The sequence below is a fragment of the Pseudonaja textilis genome, chromosome 1 (genome assembly GCF_049901715.1).
Source record: "Pseudonaja textilis isolate UNSWEBS1 chromosome 1, rPseTex1.2, whole genome shotgun sequence".
Taxonomy (NCBI): Eukaryota; Metazoa; Chordata; class Lepidosauria; order Squamata; family Elapidae; genus Pseudonaja; species Pseudonaja textilis.
In genome coordinates this window covers 241,557,953-241,571,380 of record NC_141990.1, presented here as the reverse complement: position 1 = coordinate 241,571,380, position 13,428 = coordinate 241,557,953, and the positions used below count along the sequence as shown (strand labels likewise).

General features: G+C 33.2%; 1 protein-coding gene across 3 annotated transcripts in view; it reads left to right on the top strand.

The window, feature by feature from the left end:
* The window catches only part of SBF2 (SET binding factor 2), a 220,791-nt gene that overhangs the window by 125,502 nt on the left and 81,861 nt on the right, over positions 1 to 13,428 (top strand). For all 3 annotated transcript variants that reach the window (XM_026706467.2, XM_026706466.2, XM_087921093.1), the window contains 2 exons: positions 448 to 557; positions 1,369 to 1,518. In XM_026706467.2, coding sequence (XP_026562252.1) covers positions 448 to 557; positions 1,369 to 1,518 — 260 coding nt within the window. The remainder of the gene's footprint in view (positions 1 to 447; positions 558 to 1,368; positions 1,519 to 13,428) is intronic.

Sequence of the window (13,428 nt, the reverse complement as noted above, 5' to 3'; positions counted from 1 at the left end):
TTATAACTTTGAACAGTCACCAAATAAATGGTTGCATTATATTCCTCTTCTCTTGCTCTGGAAAGTAAGACTAATGCAAATTTTTATACTACCAAAATGTATATGGAATTTGTAATGAAATTTTAGAAATTTAGAAATTTTGTTATGCATATTTTTTAGACTCTGAAATCCTATTTCTTACCAATTTACAGTTTTTCTTTATAACAGACAATGTCTGAAATCCTGCCAATATAATAATATATAAATCCATATACAGTAAGATTATATATTAAGAATTAGTACTGGAAACATCTTTGTATCTGTTCTTGTGTGCATCAATGAGAAAACATGTACAAAATAAAACCCTGGTATGTAGAAACCATCTTAGGAATGTTTCTATTATAATCTGTTAGTGATGGTAGTTTTAAAATAAATGGCCTCACATATGTTTCTATTTCTTTTTTCTAGTTTCCATAGTAGAAAAGTCAAGCACAGTTTTTAACAGTGCACAAAGACTGGAAGTTGTTAGAAACTGCATCTCTTTTATATTTGAAAATAAACTTTTGGAGACTGAAAAGGTAATAGGATTTGTTAAATTGTTTGAGGGGCTTTTCCAAGTTAAAACATTCCACATATGTTAAGAGATGAGCTCGCTCTTGTCCTTTCAAACTCTACTTTTGTATATCTGTTACCCTTTTCAGTTCGTACTGCAAGTGTTTGAGATAAAAGAAATGTACTGTCTGTGAAGAAATAAGCAAAATTATTTGGCACTGCAGTCTCACGTCCATTTTTTTACTACCCTTTCTGCTGAACAATTTTGTTTAGTTATTAGTCATTTAATAATGAGATATATGTTCCCTGCTTTGTATTTTTCTCTTAAATGAAATGCAAGCTCCTTGCCCAATCTTGAATGCTTCATTTTCTACTTGAAGAGCAGCTGAGGACCAAGCTAATTTGCCTCTTAGATTGTTTTTTTAAAGACAACTTTTAAAGTTTTTTTTTAAATTTTGCTAATTTTTTTAATTGTGGCTAATTGTACAACATTTTGCCCTTTCATAACAATCCTCAAACATATGGGGAAAAATGTGGTTTCCAGTCTTTACTTTTCCAGTATATTTTTTGTGCTTAGGGCATAACTAAGACCTTGCTTGATAATTGCTTGATTAATTCTACACTATCTGCTTTATTATTTAAAGTCATGTTTAATTATGAAATAACCTATACAGATACAAAAATCAGAATTCAGTCAGTAGTTTAATAGGGACAATTCATATCAAGATTGCTGGTGGCGCTTATTTAGTAGTAATATTACAGAATATTAGCAGAAAAGTGTAATTTAAAGTTAGGATTCTTTTAACTTCTTACTTTTGCTAGCATTCTTGTCTTTAGACCTTGCCTGCTGCACTGAGAGCCCTCAAAGGAAAAGCAGCTCGCCAATGTTTGACTCAGGAACTAAGCCTCCACGTTCAGCAAAATCGTGCAATTCTGGATCATCAGCAGTTTGATTACATAATACGAATGATGAACTGTACTTTGCAGGTACATGCATTTAGCCTTATTTTGGTTTCTTTGTGGAATTTCTAGCTTGCTCTGTGTTTTTTGCTATACCTAAACTATAAATTATATTTAATATATATGTTTTTATTTAGAGTTCCTTGTTCTTTTCCTTCTGCTGTTTTGTTCCTTTATTTGCTTTTGGATGGGGTGTTTTTTTGGACAGTTATTATGAAACTATTCCTTCCATCAGCAGAGGATCCATGTTATCTTTTTAAGGGGGCAATTGCCTCACACTCAAAATTTTCTTTAAGAAATGCAGTTGTCACATTTCATGTTTTGGTTGCAGTTAAGCACCTCATACAAGAATACTTGTCTAGGACTTCCGGTTTGAGATTCTTCGGCGACAGACCGAAACCTCATTTCTGCGAGGCTTCGATCCGTGCTCGCCGCTGGAGCGCCCCGAGCCAGCTGGTTTCGGGGCTAAGCCACCCCGTAGAGGTGGTGAAGAGGGGGTAGACTGCCTGCAGGGTTGAGGAGAGCCACATCTCTCCTCCCCAGCTGGCCATTTCTCCCTTTCCCAAAGGTGGTTGTAGCGGTGGTCAGAAATGGCCACCACAAAGAAGAACTCGACTGGAAAAGAATGTGCAGGAGGAAGATAAGAAGAGAAAGTTTTGGTTGACTGAGTCAAACAGCAAAAGCAACAAATAAGGTACCCTGGAATTGAAACTATTAAAAAAAAAACCAATAACATTGTTCCCTAAAAAGATTTTTAAGCTGCGAAGGAGAGAGAAAAGGGAAAAGATTTGGGTTTTTTTTCTCCTTTTCCTATACTGACAGCTGAGAGTCTTAAGCAAGAAATTGGAAAAAAAATCCACTTTGACATTAGTAGGCATTAATGCTGAAAATAAAAAGTCAAAGGGATAACAAAGATTTCTGAATAATCAAAAGCTTTTGAAAACGGGAAAGGAGAGAGGAAGAATAAAAGGGCAGGATCTGGAAGGAAGGAGACTGCCTGGAATTAAAAAGAACTTACAGCAAAATCTCAACAAGACTTCCAAAAGATATATTTTAACTGAAATATCGCAACAAAAACCCGTGGAAAACGAAGTGGAAAAAGAAATAAGAAGAAATAATTTGGGACTATTTGGATTACTTGATGATTTCTGGATTTTTGGTTATTGTATTTGAATGACTAAAATCAATCGGGTGGTTATTTAAAACTGTTTAAAATGGCTCCACTTTTAGAAGAACTGAAAATGGAACTTAAAAAGTACAAAGAAGATGCACAAGAAGGGAGAGGTTCTTTTGGCTTCATATTTCAATTTTTAGAAATGGAGATTTGGAATTATGAGAAACAACAAGAAATGCCTGCAGAACAAGAAGATTGCGACAAAGAAGCCATCTTTAATGAACAAGTAATCTTAGGTGGGGGGAAAAAAGGAAAGGAAAGGAGTGAAATGCTTGTCAATAAATAAATGTAACAAAATGAATATTTAATGATTTACAAAACATATGTGAAGAGAAATAAGGGAAAAATTAATTATGGAGATTATATGTGTCTTTAAGGAAGTATGATATTTAATTGAAAAGAAGTGTTAAAGGTGTTAAGATTTTAATGATTATTAATGATAGAACTGAATTGGAATGGAATGAGGGTTTATAAATACATATATTTATAATCTTTTTTAAAAAAAGAATATAGGGTGTATTATAAGAATGTACCAGCAGAATTCAATTGGAAATTATGTATTATATTGAAGGTCATAACCTTAAGGTATATATTGAAGTTGAATGGATGTAATTAAAAGATATAAAGGTAACTACAGGAGAAAATTTGTTTAATGAGAAAAGATAATATGAAATTGAAACAGAACAGACGAAAGTATAAATATAATGATTTGAATTGAGATGCGATAATCAAAATAAAATTGAGAAAATTAAAAGAGGGGAAAAATTATATAGAAAATGTAGAATAGTATAAGATATGGAATAGAATACAAAAAGGAGCATGAAATTGAGTTTTGTGTCTGTATAAAGAAGTTCAACCCGGGACCATGCTATTTTCAAAAAAGATGTTTTACTTGTATTTTGTATGTGTGAAAACTCAAATAAAACTGTCTTTTAAAAAAAGAATGCTTGTCTAGTTGTTACCATCTTTACCATCTTTCTTTCATTCACCTGCATCTTTTTCTCCCGGTGCTCAGCTGCATTGTTAGTCTGCCTTTACTTCACAAGTGTCAAACTCACAGCATCATGTTGCCTTCATGTGACGTTTTGTGATGTTTTTTTCCCTTTGCAGAGTTGGTGTGGTGTGGCTTGCACATGATACAGATGGCCTGCAGGCTGCCAGTTTGACATCCCTGCTTTAGTTGATGAAAGCAATCGCCTTTTCTTTCTCTTAAGGCCACAGAATTCATGAAAAGAACACTGTCAGACCTTTGGAAGCAAGGAAGCAGTGAAGATACTGAAGTGGCAAAGGCCCAGACCTATTGCTATTCCAGTATTGTGTTACTCATACATCTATAAAGGCAGCCTTCAATTGATTAAGTATCTATTTTTATATGTTGAAGCATTTTTTCCAATTAAATTGGTTTATTGCAACCTTTATTGGTTGGCTAGCACAGGAACCGTAAATTCCTGGAAAATTACTGGAATAGTTTGGGAACCTACTGTACTGTGGGAATGAAAATCATTGTTCATTTCTGCTTTTTAAAGTGGTGATTGTTGTTATTTGTAATTAGTGATTGAAGACACATCCTACCTCATCACCATCTGTAAAATAACTATTCAGATAATTGTTTTGATTGCTTTAGGACCTGAACACTTGTTTATGCAATAGAAGAAAACATTTTACGGGAGAACTAAATCTCTAGCATGACACTAAGGAAGAAAATTTAGTTGAAATGAATCATTTCATTAGTTGAAATGAATCATTGTGTTAGTGACATATGAGCATTATTTTTCCCTACAAGAAAGGTTTCTTCTTTCAATCTTTTTCCAAGATTGACTTTATGACTGCAATTTTCTGAAAGTTACAATCATTGTCTTCTTTCACAATTATTTATTATTTAAATTGGGAATAATTAAAGGATACAAATTGCATTAGAAAATATGCTTATAAATAAAGAAATCTAATAGGCAGCTTTATGAAAATCACAACAGGATTTTAAAAACTTCTGTATTTGAAAATACAGTCAAAAAATTGAAAAATCCATATAGTTGGTATCAAGATCATACTTTTTTCTCTTTTGAATTAATAAAAAATAAACCTACCTATGTTGGAAATTTTATATATAAGAAGTGGAGGTCAGTAAAATTTTATTTTGAAATAAAGTCAGTGTGTCAAACAGTATTAACAAAATCTATAAAATATAAGGATCTGAACAAGTATAATTCAGATTTCCTTAATAAAAATATTTTGAAGAGTAATTGGGGTTCTTCACATTTAAAGTGCTTAAAAGCACCATAAGCAGAGATGTAAATTATTTGAGCTAGTTTTAAATGCTGCAAACATTATGTCTTCAGATTCTAAAATGTTTGTGTTCAGCAAACAAATTATGGCATAATTTTTAATGCCTATTATCTCTTTGATAACTAAAGTGAACCTTTTGGTTTCACTTGGACAGGTACTGCAAAAATGAAAGGGAGGCTGCTACTATAAGAGACTTTCCAGACTATTAGTTTTCTATTTGTGACCATTATTTGTTTTCCATATCTTCTGTATTTTTTTCTGAGAACATATTCTTTAATGGGCAAAAAATGAAAGCTGCACAAACATTATGGTTGATAGCAATTGATAGCAATAGCAATAGCACTTAGACTTATACACTGCTTCACAGTGCTTTACAGCCTTCTCTAAGCAGTTTACAGAATCAGCATATTGCCCCCAACAACCTGGGTCCACCAGCAGCCTATCTGCCTGGAAACATCTAGAGGCCATTGGTGATGTCTTACTGAATAACCAATGAGTTACTTTTTTCAATATCCAGTATTATTATACCATAATTAAAGCTCCATTTTAGCAACAGCAAAATAATAGTGTTCAATATATAATATTATGAGTCACCTAATGATAAAACGTTAAAATACAGTCAGTACATTTATTAGTTTTCATTTACCTTTATTTATGCCAATACAGTAAAAAGTTAATGAGCATGGGAATTGAGCATATCTCTGTCTAATAAACTATGATTCACAGCTCCCTGAAAATCAATCTTTGTAAAAAAAAAATATTTGAACTATAAAAATTAATGTGCCGTAACAGGATTTACATGAAAGAGAATATAATAGTACATAAACCAGTAATGTATAAATGTGAAGAACTTAGGTAGATTTAGTATATATGCGAACTACAGATGACTTTAATGCAAAAAAGCATTTTAAGCTAAAGAGCAAGCCAAATAAAACTGGCAATGGTAGAATTGCCGTTTTTTCCCATCATATAATTGTAAACTACAATTCAGTATTATCTTTAGACTATCTAGTCTCAAAAACTCTGAGTAGTATACTGAATAATAACATAAAGGGCAAAATAGTTAAATACTTGAAAAATAAAATGTCAAAAATTATCTCTTCTGTTTCTTAAAATTTCTTCCCACAAATTCTTTATTTTTACACAAGGGATATTTTGTGGCACTTTCCCAAACAAAGCTCACCGCAAAATCCACATTCATTTATCCATTTATTTGTGATCTCATTACTTTTCAGAATTTTTGTATATTATAAGCTACATTGCTTTGTAACTCTTCCTATTAGATTTCTGTAGATTATAATTAAAATGTTTCTGTTTCAGATCCACATAACATGATTAAATCCCAGGCTTTAAGACATGAATAAATAGACTTCAACCTTACATAATTTACTTTAGATTTAACTAGAATATCATCTAAGATACATTAAGAAGTTATTTTCATTTTCATGTTAATTTTTTGAGTTAACAGCATTATCTGCTTTTTTTCCTCTGCATTTTATTCCTAAAATCTTTCTCTCCTAATTGCGTCAGTTTTATCAGCCCAGCAAAATAAAACATCCACATGTATGAGAGGGGGAAAATAGAATTGACTATAGAAATGCTGGTTTATTTCTGTGTTTATATTTAGAAGTTATAGAGCAATGTTGTATTGTGCAATGGCAAATTTATGTTTGTTAGATTATTCTTTACCATTTTTAAAAAAAAAATTTTTTTGTCTGAACAGTTCTCTTAACATTGGGAAATTGCTTTTATCTACATATCTCCTTGAAGACCTATGGCTCAAGTTATTCTTTTTTTATATAATTGTAAACTGCAATCCAGTATTATCTTTATTAACTTACTTCAATCTAAGTAAAAAAGAAAGATTGCCTTTAGGTTCTTCACTTAGTATTAAACAGCATGGGAAATTTTTGACTACCAACAGAAGGCTGATGGCTGCACGTTAAAGAATTATTATGTTTCAGATCATTTTAGAGGGCTGTCCTCTGTAAAGTAAGCAGATAAACATCTTAAGCTACTTGAAGACCATGAATGATCAAGGGAAGTGAAGGATAGACTGTCCCAACAAGGCGACTTCTAGAGCTTATTCAGGAGCTGATGACTCCTGGGGTTCCTTGCCCCAGATTGCTAATAACTTATAGACCTGCCCATTTACCATGTAGGGCCCTAGTATACCATATCTGTGAAGCTGTGGGGCAAACTACTACTGGTAATATCTACTTTTTTTCTTTCTGTAGATTTTGGGAGTAAATTTTAGTGAGATTCAATCAAATCTAGTATTATTGAATACAGCCCATCTAGTTGAGAAAGCAGATACAATACTAAGAATGTTGTGATCTATTTTAAGTTTTGTCATCTGAATATTTCTAATGCATTTCCTTCAAGATGCTCAAGACAGTATATTGTGGTTCACTTATCTCCCATTACTGGTGATAATATTCTTATCAGGTAGGCAATAGTAAATGCCATAGGATTAGAGAGGATTATAGGAGCACTTTAAAGAAAGGCTAATCAATTGTAGCAACCATGGGCTACAGGTTCCTCTTTTTGATGTAGCAGTAGTTTTTATTCTCTTAAGCCAAAATTGCAGTTTTCTCATCATCCAGCTCAAGTTTTAGTGCCTGTATAAATAAATGAATAAAACAAAATTAGAGGGATTTTTCTAAATAAATCAGTCAGAAATACCAGCAGTTGAATTGATTTCATATAGCCATAAATAAAATTTCATTTTATGTTTCTTATAAATCAAATTAATAAATGGTCTTGTGTTCAATATTTCAAGCAATAAAACTATTTGAAGAATATATGTAGGAAAAGGATTTGTTGAACAAAATATTCAACGTGGTTATGTCTCATTTCACCTGAGATGTTTATGCATGTCACTATCTTCTCTTAGTATATTTTTGTTCTTTGAGTATTAGGTAAGGATTAAAGTTAATGCAGTGCTGAAACTGTTCAATTAGAGCAAATCCATCTTTTTCACATAATATCTCCCATGTATCAAAAGAAAACAAATTTCTGAAAAATAGCAGATGAAATGTGAAAATGTGAAGGACAGAGTCTCTGGGAGCATAATTTTTCTTTGTTTCTGCAAGTGGGAAAATAGTAAACATTGTAAAACTTTTTAAAAGTTCTATGCTATTTTGTGGACCATATTAAAAGTTTGATTTGCTTTAAAAAGTAGAAAGCATCTGGAATTAACTATTGTCTGAACAGTTGCACTCATAATGGTTCCATTTCTAATGAAGTTATAACAAGACCATGTCTAACAATGGCTTTTCATAGAAATAAAATGCAATCAAAGCAGCAAAGGAAAAGTAATTAGGCTTTGTAAATCCTTCAAAGAAGGTGCCAAACGAAATACTTCATAACACATGCAAGTTAAGATTTTTCTTCGCATCATTAAAATCGCAGCTTTTTTTCCTCCAGGCTTGTGTGACTGCTTCATTCCTGCTCCCCACTCTCTTCATCCATGGCTGCTCTAACAATTCAAAGAGAAGTGTTTCGCCGGCACTGCCCTTAAGTGCTCATTAACCATGTATTGGAAACTGGGGAGAGGTATCAAGTGGTGAGCCACAAAGTTCAGTCCTGCATCCTGTATTACTATAATGCTTTTATTGGCAAACACAAAGAAGAAGTAGAGGAAATGCTTATCAGATTTCCAGAAGACACAAAATTAGGCAGTGTAGTTAATCTAATAGAAAATGAGAAAATGATCCAGATATGGAGAGAAAAAATAACCGAACAAAAGTTAATCAAGAGAATTGCAAAATAGCCCTCTTAGGAAATAGAAATCATGTGAGTAATATAGGATAGAATTTACCTGGCTTGGTAAGAGTAGTTGCGGAAAATGTGTGGAAAATACATTAGATTAGCCATTAATTGTAAACTCCATATGAGTCAGGAGTATAATATGGCTGCATGTAAAAAGGAAAGAAGTTTTAGTGATCAGCAGATGTACACTTTCTAAATCACCTAAAAGTAACAAAATCCTTGAACTGATGAGTCCTCAATTTTGAACACCACATTTTAAGAAGGATTCAAAAGAACCAAGATAAGAAAAACAACAAGGTTGATGAGGCAACAAATAGCTACGTTTTTTTAAACAAGGCTAAAGAATTTAAGGATATTTAGCTTTGAGACAAAAAGACTGAAAAAGAATAAAGCACTGTTCTAGCACTTATGATGTGTCACAGGAGATCTGCTTTTTATTACTTTAGAAAGATGCACATGGATTAATGGGTTTAAATAATAGAAACTCATATAACTGTCTACTAGATTGGTAGGTGGGAGAATGCTTGCAGGAAGAAGTATTTTCAATGCCTCTTGTGATCTTGTTGTTCTTGTGCCATTACTCTGCTGACACCTAATTACCACAGTACTGTCCTATGTCAAAGTATATTTACCTATGTAGTATGGCTATATTACTATCATCCTTCTCATCTTTTCTACTACCTTCTCCTATTGGTATCTTACGATTATATTAATTTGTATGTACAGCGACAGCTTATGCATGGGAGACAAATTTCTTTTGTGTCCAATCAAACCCGGTCAGTGTTCCGTTCTGTTCTGTTCTATTCTATTTTATTCTATTCTTGTAGAAAAACTAGTGAAAGGTGGTACATTTGGATATCTTAGCAGAATGGCCACTAAAGATTGGAAAAGGGTTAATACAATTTAAGAAAAGAATGTGGTATGTGGTTTTTGTGCGTGCGTGTAATGTTGCTTACCCCCAAATTAGCATGATATATATCTTTCTGACCCATGAATTCTACTTATCCATAAAGAAAAATGAATATGGCTTGCATCTAAAAGAAATGTGTGTAAATAATAATAAAAAATGTTCCTGAAAATTAACTTTATTTCCATATTCTATTGTGGTCCCCTCCCTGTACCTCACTATTTCAGATCTTGTTTAAATCAAACCCAGAGAATATTTTGTACACAGCTTATGGCAAAAATGTTTCATTTTCCGCTTAAGTGAGATGCATGTTATATTGCAGCATCCCTTTAAAATGCACTATTTAAAAAAGAGGTGAAAAGGGGTCTTTTAGAACAAAACAAAAAACATTCCTCAATGGAAGAAGAACACATACTTTGTTACATCTGGATCACTGCCAGAGGAAAACAACATAAACATTTTATTCATTTCAGGTCTTTATTCTTTGGGGGAAGTAAATATATTTCTGTTTGTTTCTTTCTGTGTTTCATTTGTTGTTGTTGTTTTAATACAAAAAAGCCCATGCAAGAATGGAGATATTCTTTTTTGGTGTGCTGGAGGCCAACTGGAGCAGAACTTGAAGACATAACAGAACAATAGAATAACAACAGAGTGGAACTGGTAGAATTCATTCATCTCTAGAAAGACAGAATTGGAGAGATTAAGCTAAGTGTGGGAAAATAGAACAAGCAAAGTTAAATAGACTATAAAAAGAATAATTAGTATAGACTGAGGAGTCTTCAGAAGCAACAGACGAAAGGAAAGGAAGATAAACGTGACGAAAAGAGGAAAAAATAAACCAATAGTAGGATAAACTAAGTTCAAAGATACAACATTTCAGAGTAATTATTATGAGTGATGCATACAGCCTGCATAATTTATTTTGAAAAGCAAAATAAATTATTCCTAATTTTTTTGAACATTTTCTAAATCAGGCAAAAGCTACCTAATTTGCCATTTTTGCAAGTGATTAAATACACATGTAAAAGTAACATTTTAGCCCCCCAAAATTACAAAATAAAAGCAAAATACAGGCTGGTAGAATTGGATATGGTAATATCCAAGTGTATATTGCAATGTAATCTGCTTATTGTTTTTATTATTCCATCACTAACATTTTCTGAAGCCAGTAACACAATATTGTTAGGCATGTGGCCATTTATATATGTTCAAGAAATAATTTGTTATGCTTTCAATATATTTTTTCAAACTTGCTAAATTAAAAGAAAAACTTATCTTAAGGTTATAAATTTTATGTAGAGTGTGGAGTGAGATCAAGCTTAATTAAACCTCCAAATGAAAAAGAATTGCTTTAGGTGCAGCCTTTTTTTGCTCCAGGCCTGCAACAAAAACTTGCTTTAAAAGCTTTGCATAACTTCACTTTGATTATAATAAAAAATAGCTTCTATTTTTTTACCAGAATTGAATTAACATTAAGGCATAATTACCCCATCTAATTGAATGCATCTGCCAATTTTTAGGGGAGTTGCTTAAAAAAACCCACAAATGTTGGAGAATGTTAGTGTTTCATTTATTCTGTTTTTAGTTCCTGGTGATTTGATTAGAAATTTGTAGTTGGAAATTGATTGCCATACCCCTGGTGGAGACTGACTTTGAGGGAGAGGAGGAACTGTGGACAGGGAGTGGAAGTGTGGCTCCGGAGGTTGTGGAGGAGGCTGGGGAAAGGCAGAGACCAGCTGAGCAGTCAGAGGAGGAGGACCCAGGCCTATCCCCTATCCATCCTAGGGCATGCAGGGAGGAGAGGATAAGGGAGAGACGTGATCTCCTTGGGAGGAGAGGGCCTTGATCCTCTTCATGGGCTGCAGGTGTGAGAATTGAATAAGAGTTTGGACCTGCGTACTGGCAAACGCTGGAAACAAAGCATGTTTTATTTTGGGCTGAAGTTATCTTGGTTGGTGTCCTTCCAACAGACTGCCTTGTTATCTCCTTGAATTTGGTAAATACTTCTCTTGTTCTGTTGTGAAAATTTTGTCATTGTAGTTTGGTTTTTTATTTCACCTCTATCTGCTCATTAAATTCGGACTGTATTGCTTTCTTTTGAAGACTATTTTTGAGTACGTTTTATCTCCAACTGAGTATTATTGAACAGTGGGTCCAAATTGGAGGCATTAAAGATCATTTATTTACATTTTGGATTTTGTTACATTTGTGTTACACTCTGGGTCATCACATTGACATAAATAATAGAGCATAATCTAGATTCATAATTTGTAAACTATAAAAGAATTGAGGGTTTAATAAAATACCACAAATGAAAAGGTAATTTTTTTTCTGCTCATTGACACTTTTTGTTGATGAACCTGATGAAGTGTAATTTTACAAGACTGTATGAAGAGTGCAGTGCATACAAGAGCAGTCTGAAAATTACATTCCCATTTTTCCTTTTGTGGTTATTTGTGTGTGTGTGTGTGTGTGTGTGTATTCCATAATACCACACTTGTAAAATCATATTGCTCATAAATCTGCTTATAAAGTTCTAATATTTCTGGGTATATTAGTAAAGGCATAAAAGCAGCCCTTAATGCTTGCCCATAGTGCCATGGCCCACAAAAGCAGATATATTCTCTGATGGAGGGGAGTTCTGTCCTCAAAATGTCCAAACCAATTTAGAGGAAGATGCAGAGACTATTGACAGAAGGTGAAATTAGTGAAATTTACCCACCTTAGAACACTAAAAGTGTCTCTTGTTTGTTTCCTCCAGTCAGCACCATCTGTTCATCTGCCTGGCTTCTGCCTCCAAGAGAACTGTTTTCTTGTTGCTATCATGAAGACTTAATATGCATCTTTTCCCCATTTGTCTGGTTACATACTGAAGAGTTGCAGTATAGCATTATTCTTGAAATATATATATTTATTTCAGTGTGGAATCAAACATAGACAAAGTCTTCTCCTTCTCTAGTAGACTTTAAGCCCGTAAAGGGGAAAATATCTAAGCATTCACAATCTGACTGGCAATCCTCTTTGTGGGACCATGGTCATTCGACATCTACCTACTAGATGGTCTAGTAGGTGGATGACATTCCCATCAGAGAACTTCAAGGCATATCCTGAGTAGAATCATGCAAACTCTCTGTTATTCTATTAAATGATCTACTTGTCTTATATAGCTTTTATGGATTGAAGCTGCTTCCCCTGCCTCTCTACACTTGCCTGACAAATTTTAATTCATGGATACTTTTTAGGCATAAGTCTCTTAAATTGCAAAGTAGTAGATTAATATAACCTGAACTGTGGGCAAATTAACTTCAAAATAATGGTCTCCATTTGCATGCTTGGCTCAAGTATAGAAAGCGTTTGTATGTTTTCTACATGAACTAAATATTTTCCTTTAAAAGGTGGTAGTCTGTAAGACAAGTGCCCTTGATAAAATATGAAACTTTAGTTCACCATACACTGAATAGAGCTGAACTGAGCTCTGTATCTTTTAAGTAATAGAATTGATTCAACAAAGGATCAAACAATTTATAAGCATCAATTTATAGATTGTTTTCTGAAGCAACAGAACTAATTTCAAATGACAGATCCTGCAAAAGATTCTGCCAACTCTATATTGGAGAAGTGAACAGTTCAAACGCAACTAATTTTATTTCCAAAACCCTGAGTTGTCTAATTTACTACTCAGGACAGTGATCTTTTGGAAAAAATTCAGATACTGGAATTTTTCTGACGGCTATTCCCTTAAATCTATTCACTAGAGATTTGACTCTGAATCTTCGACTCCATTGAAGAAGAGGATCAG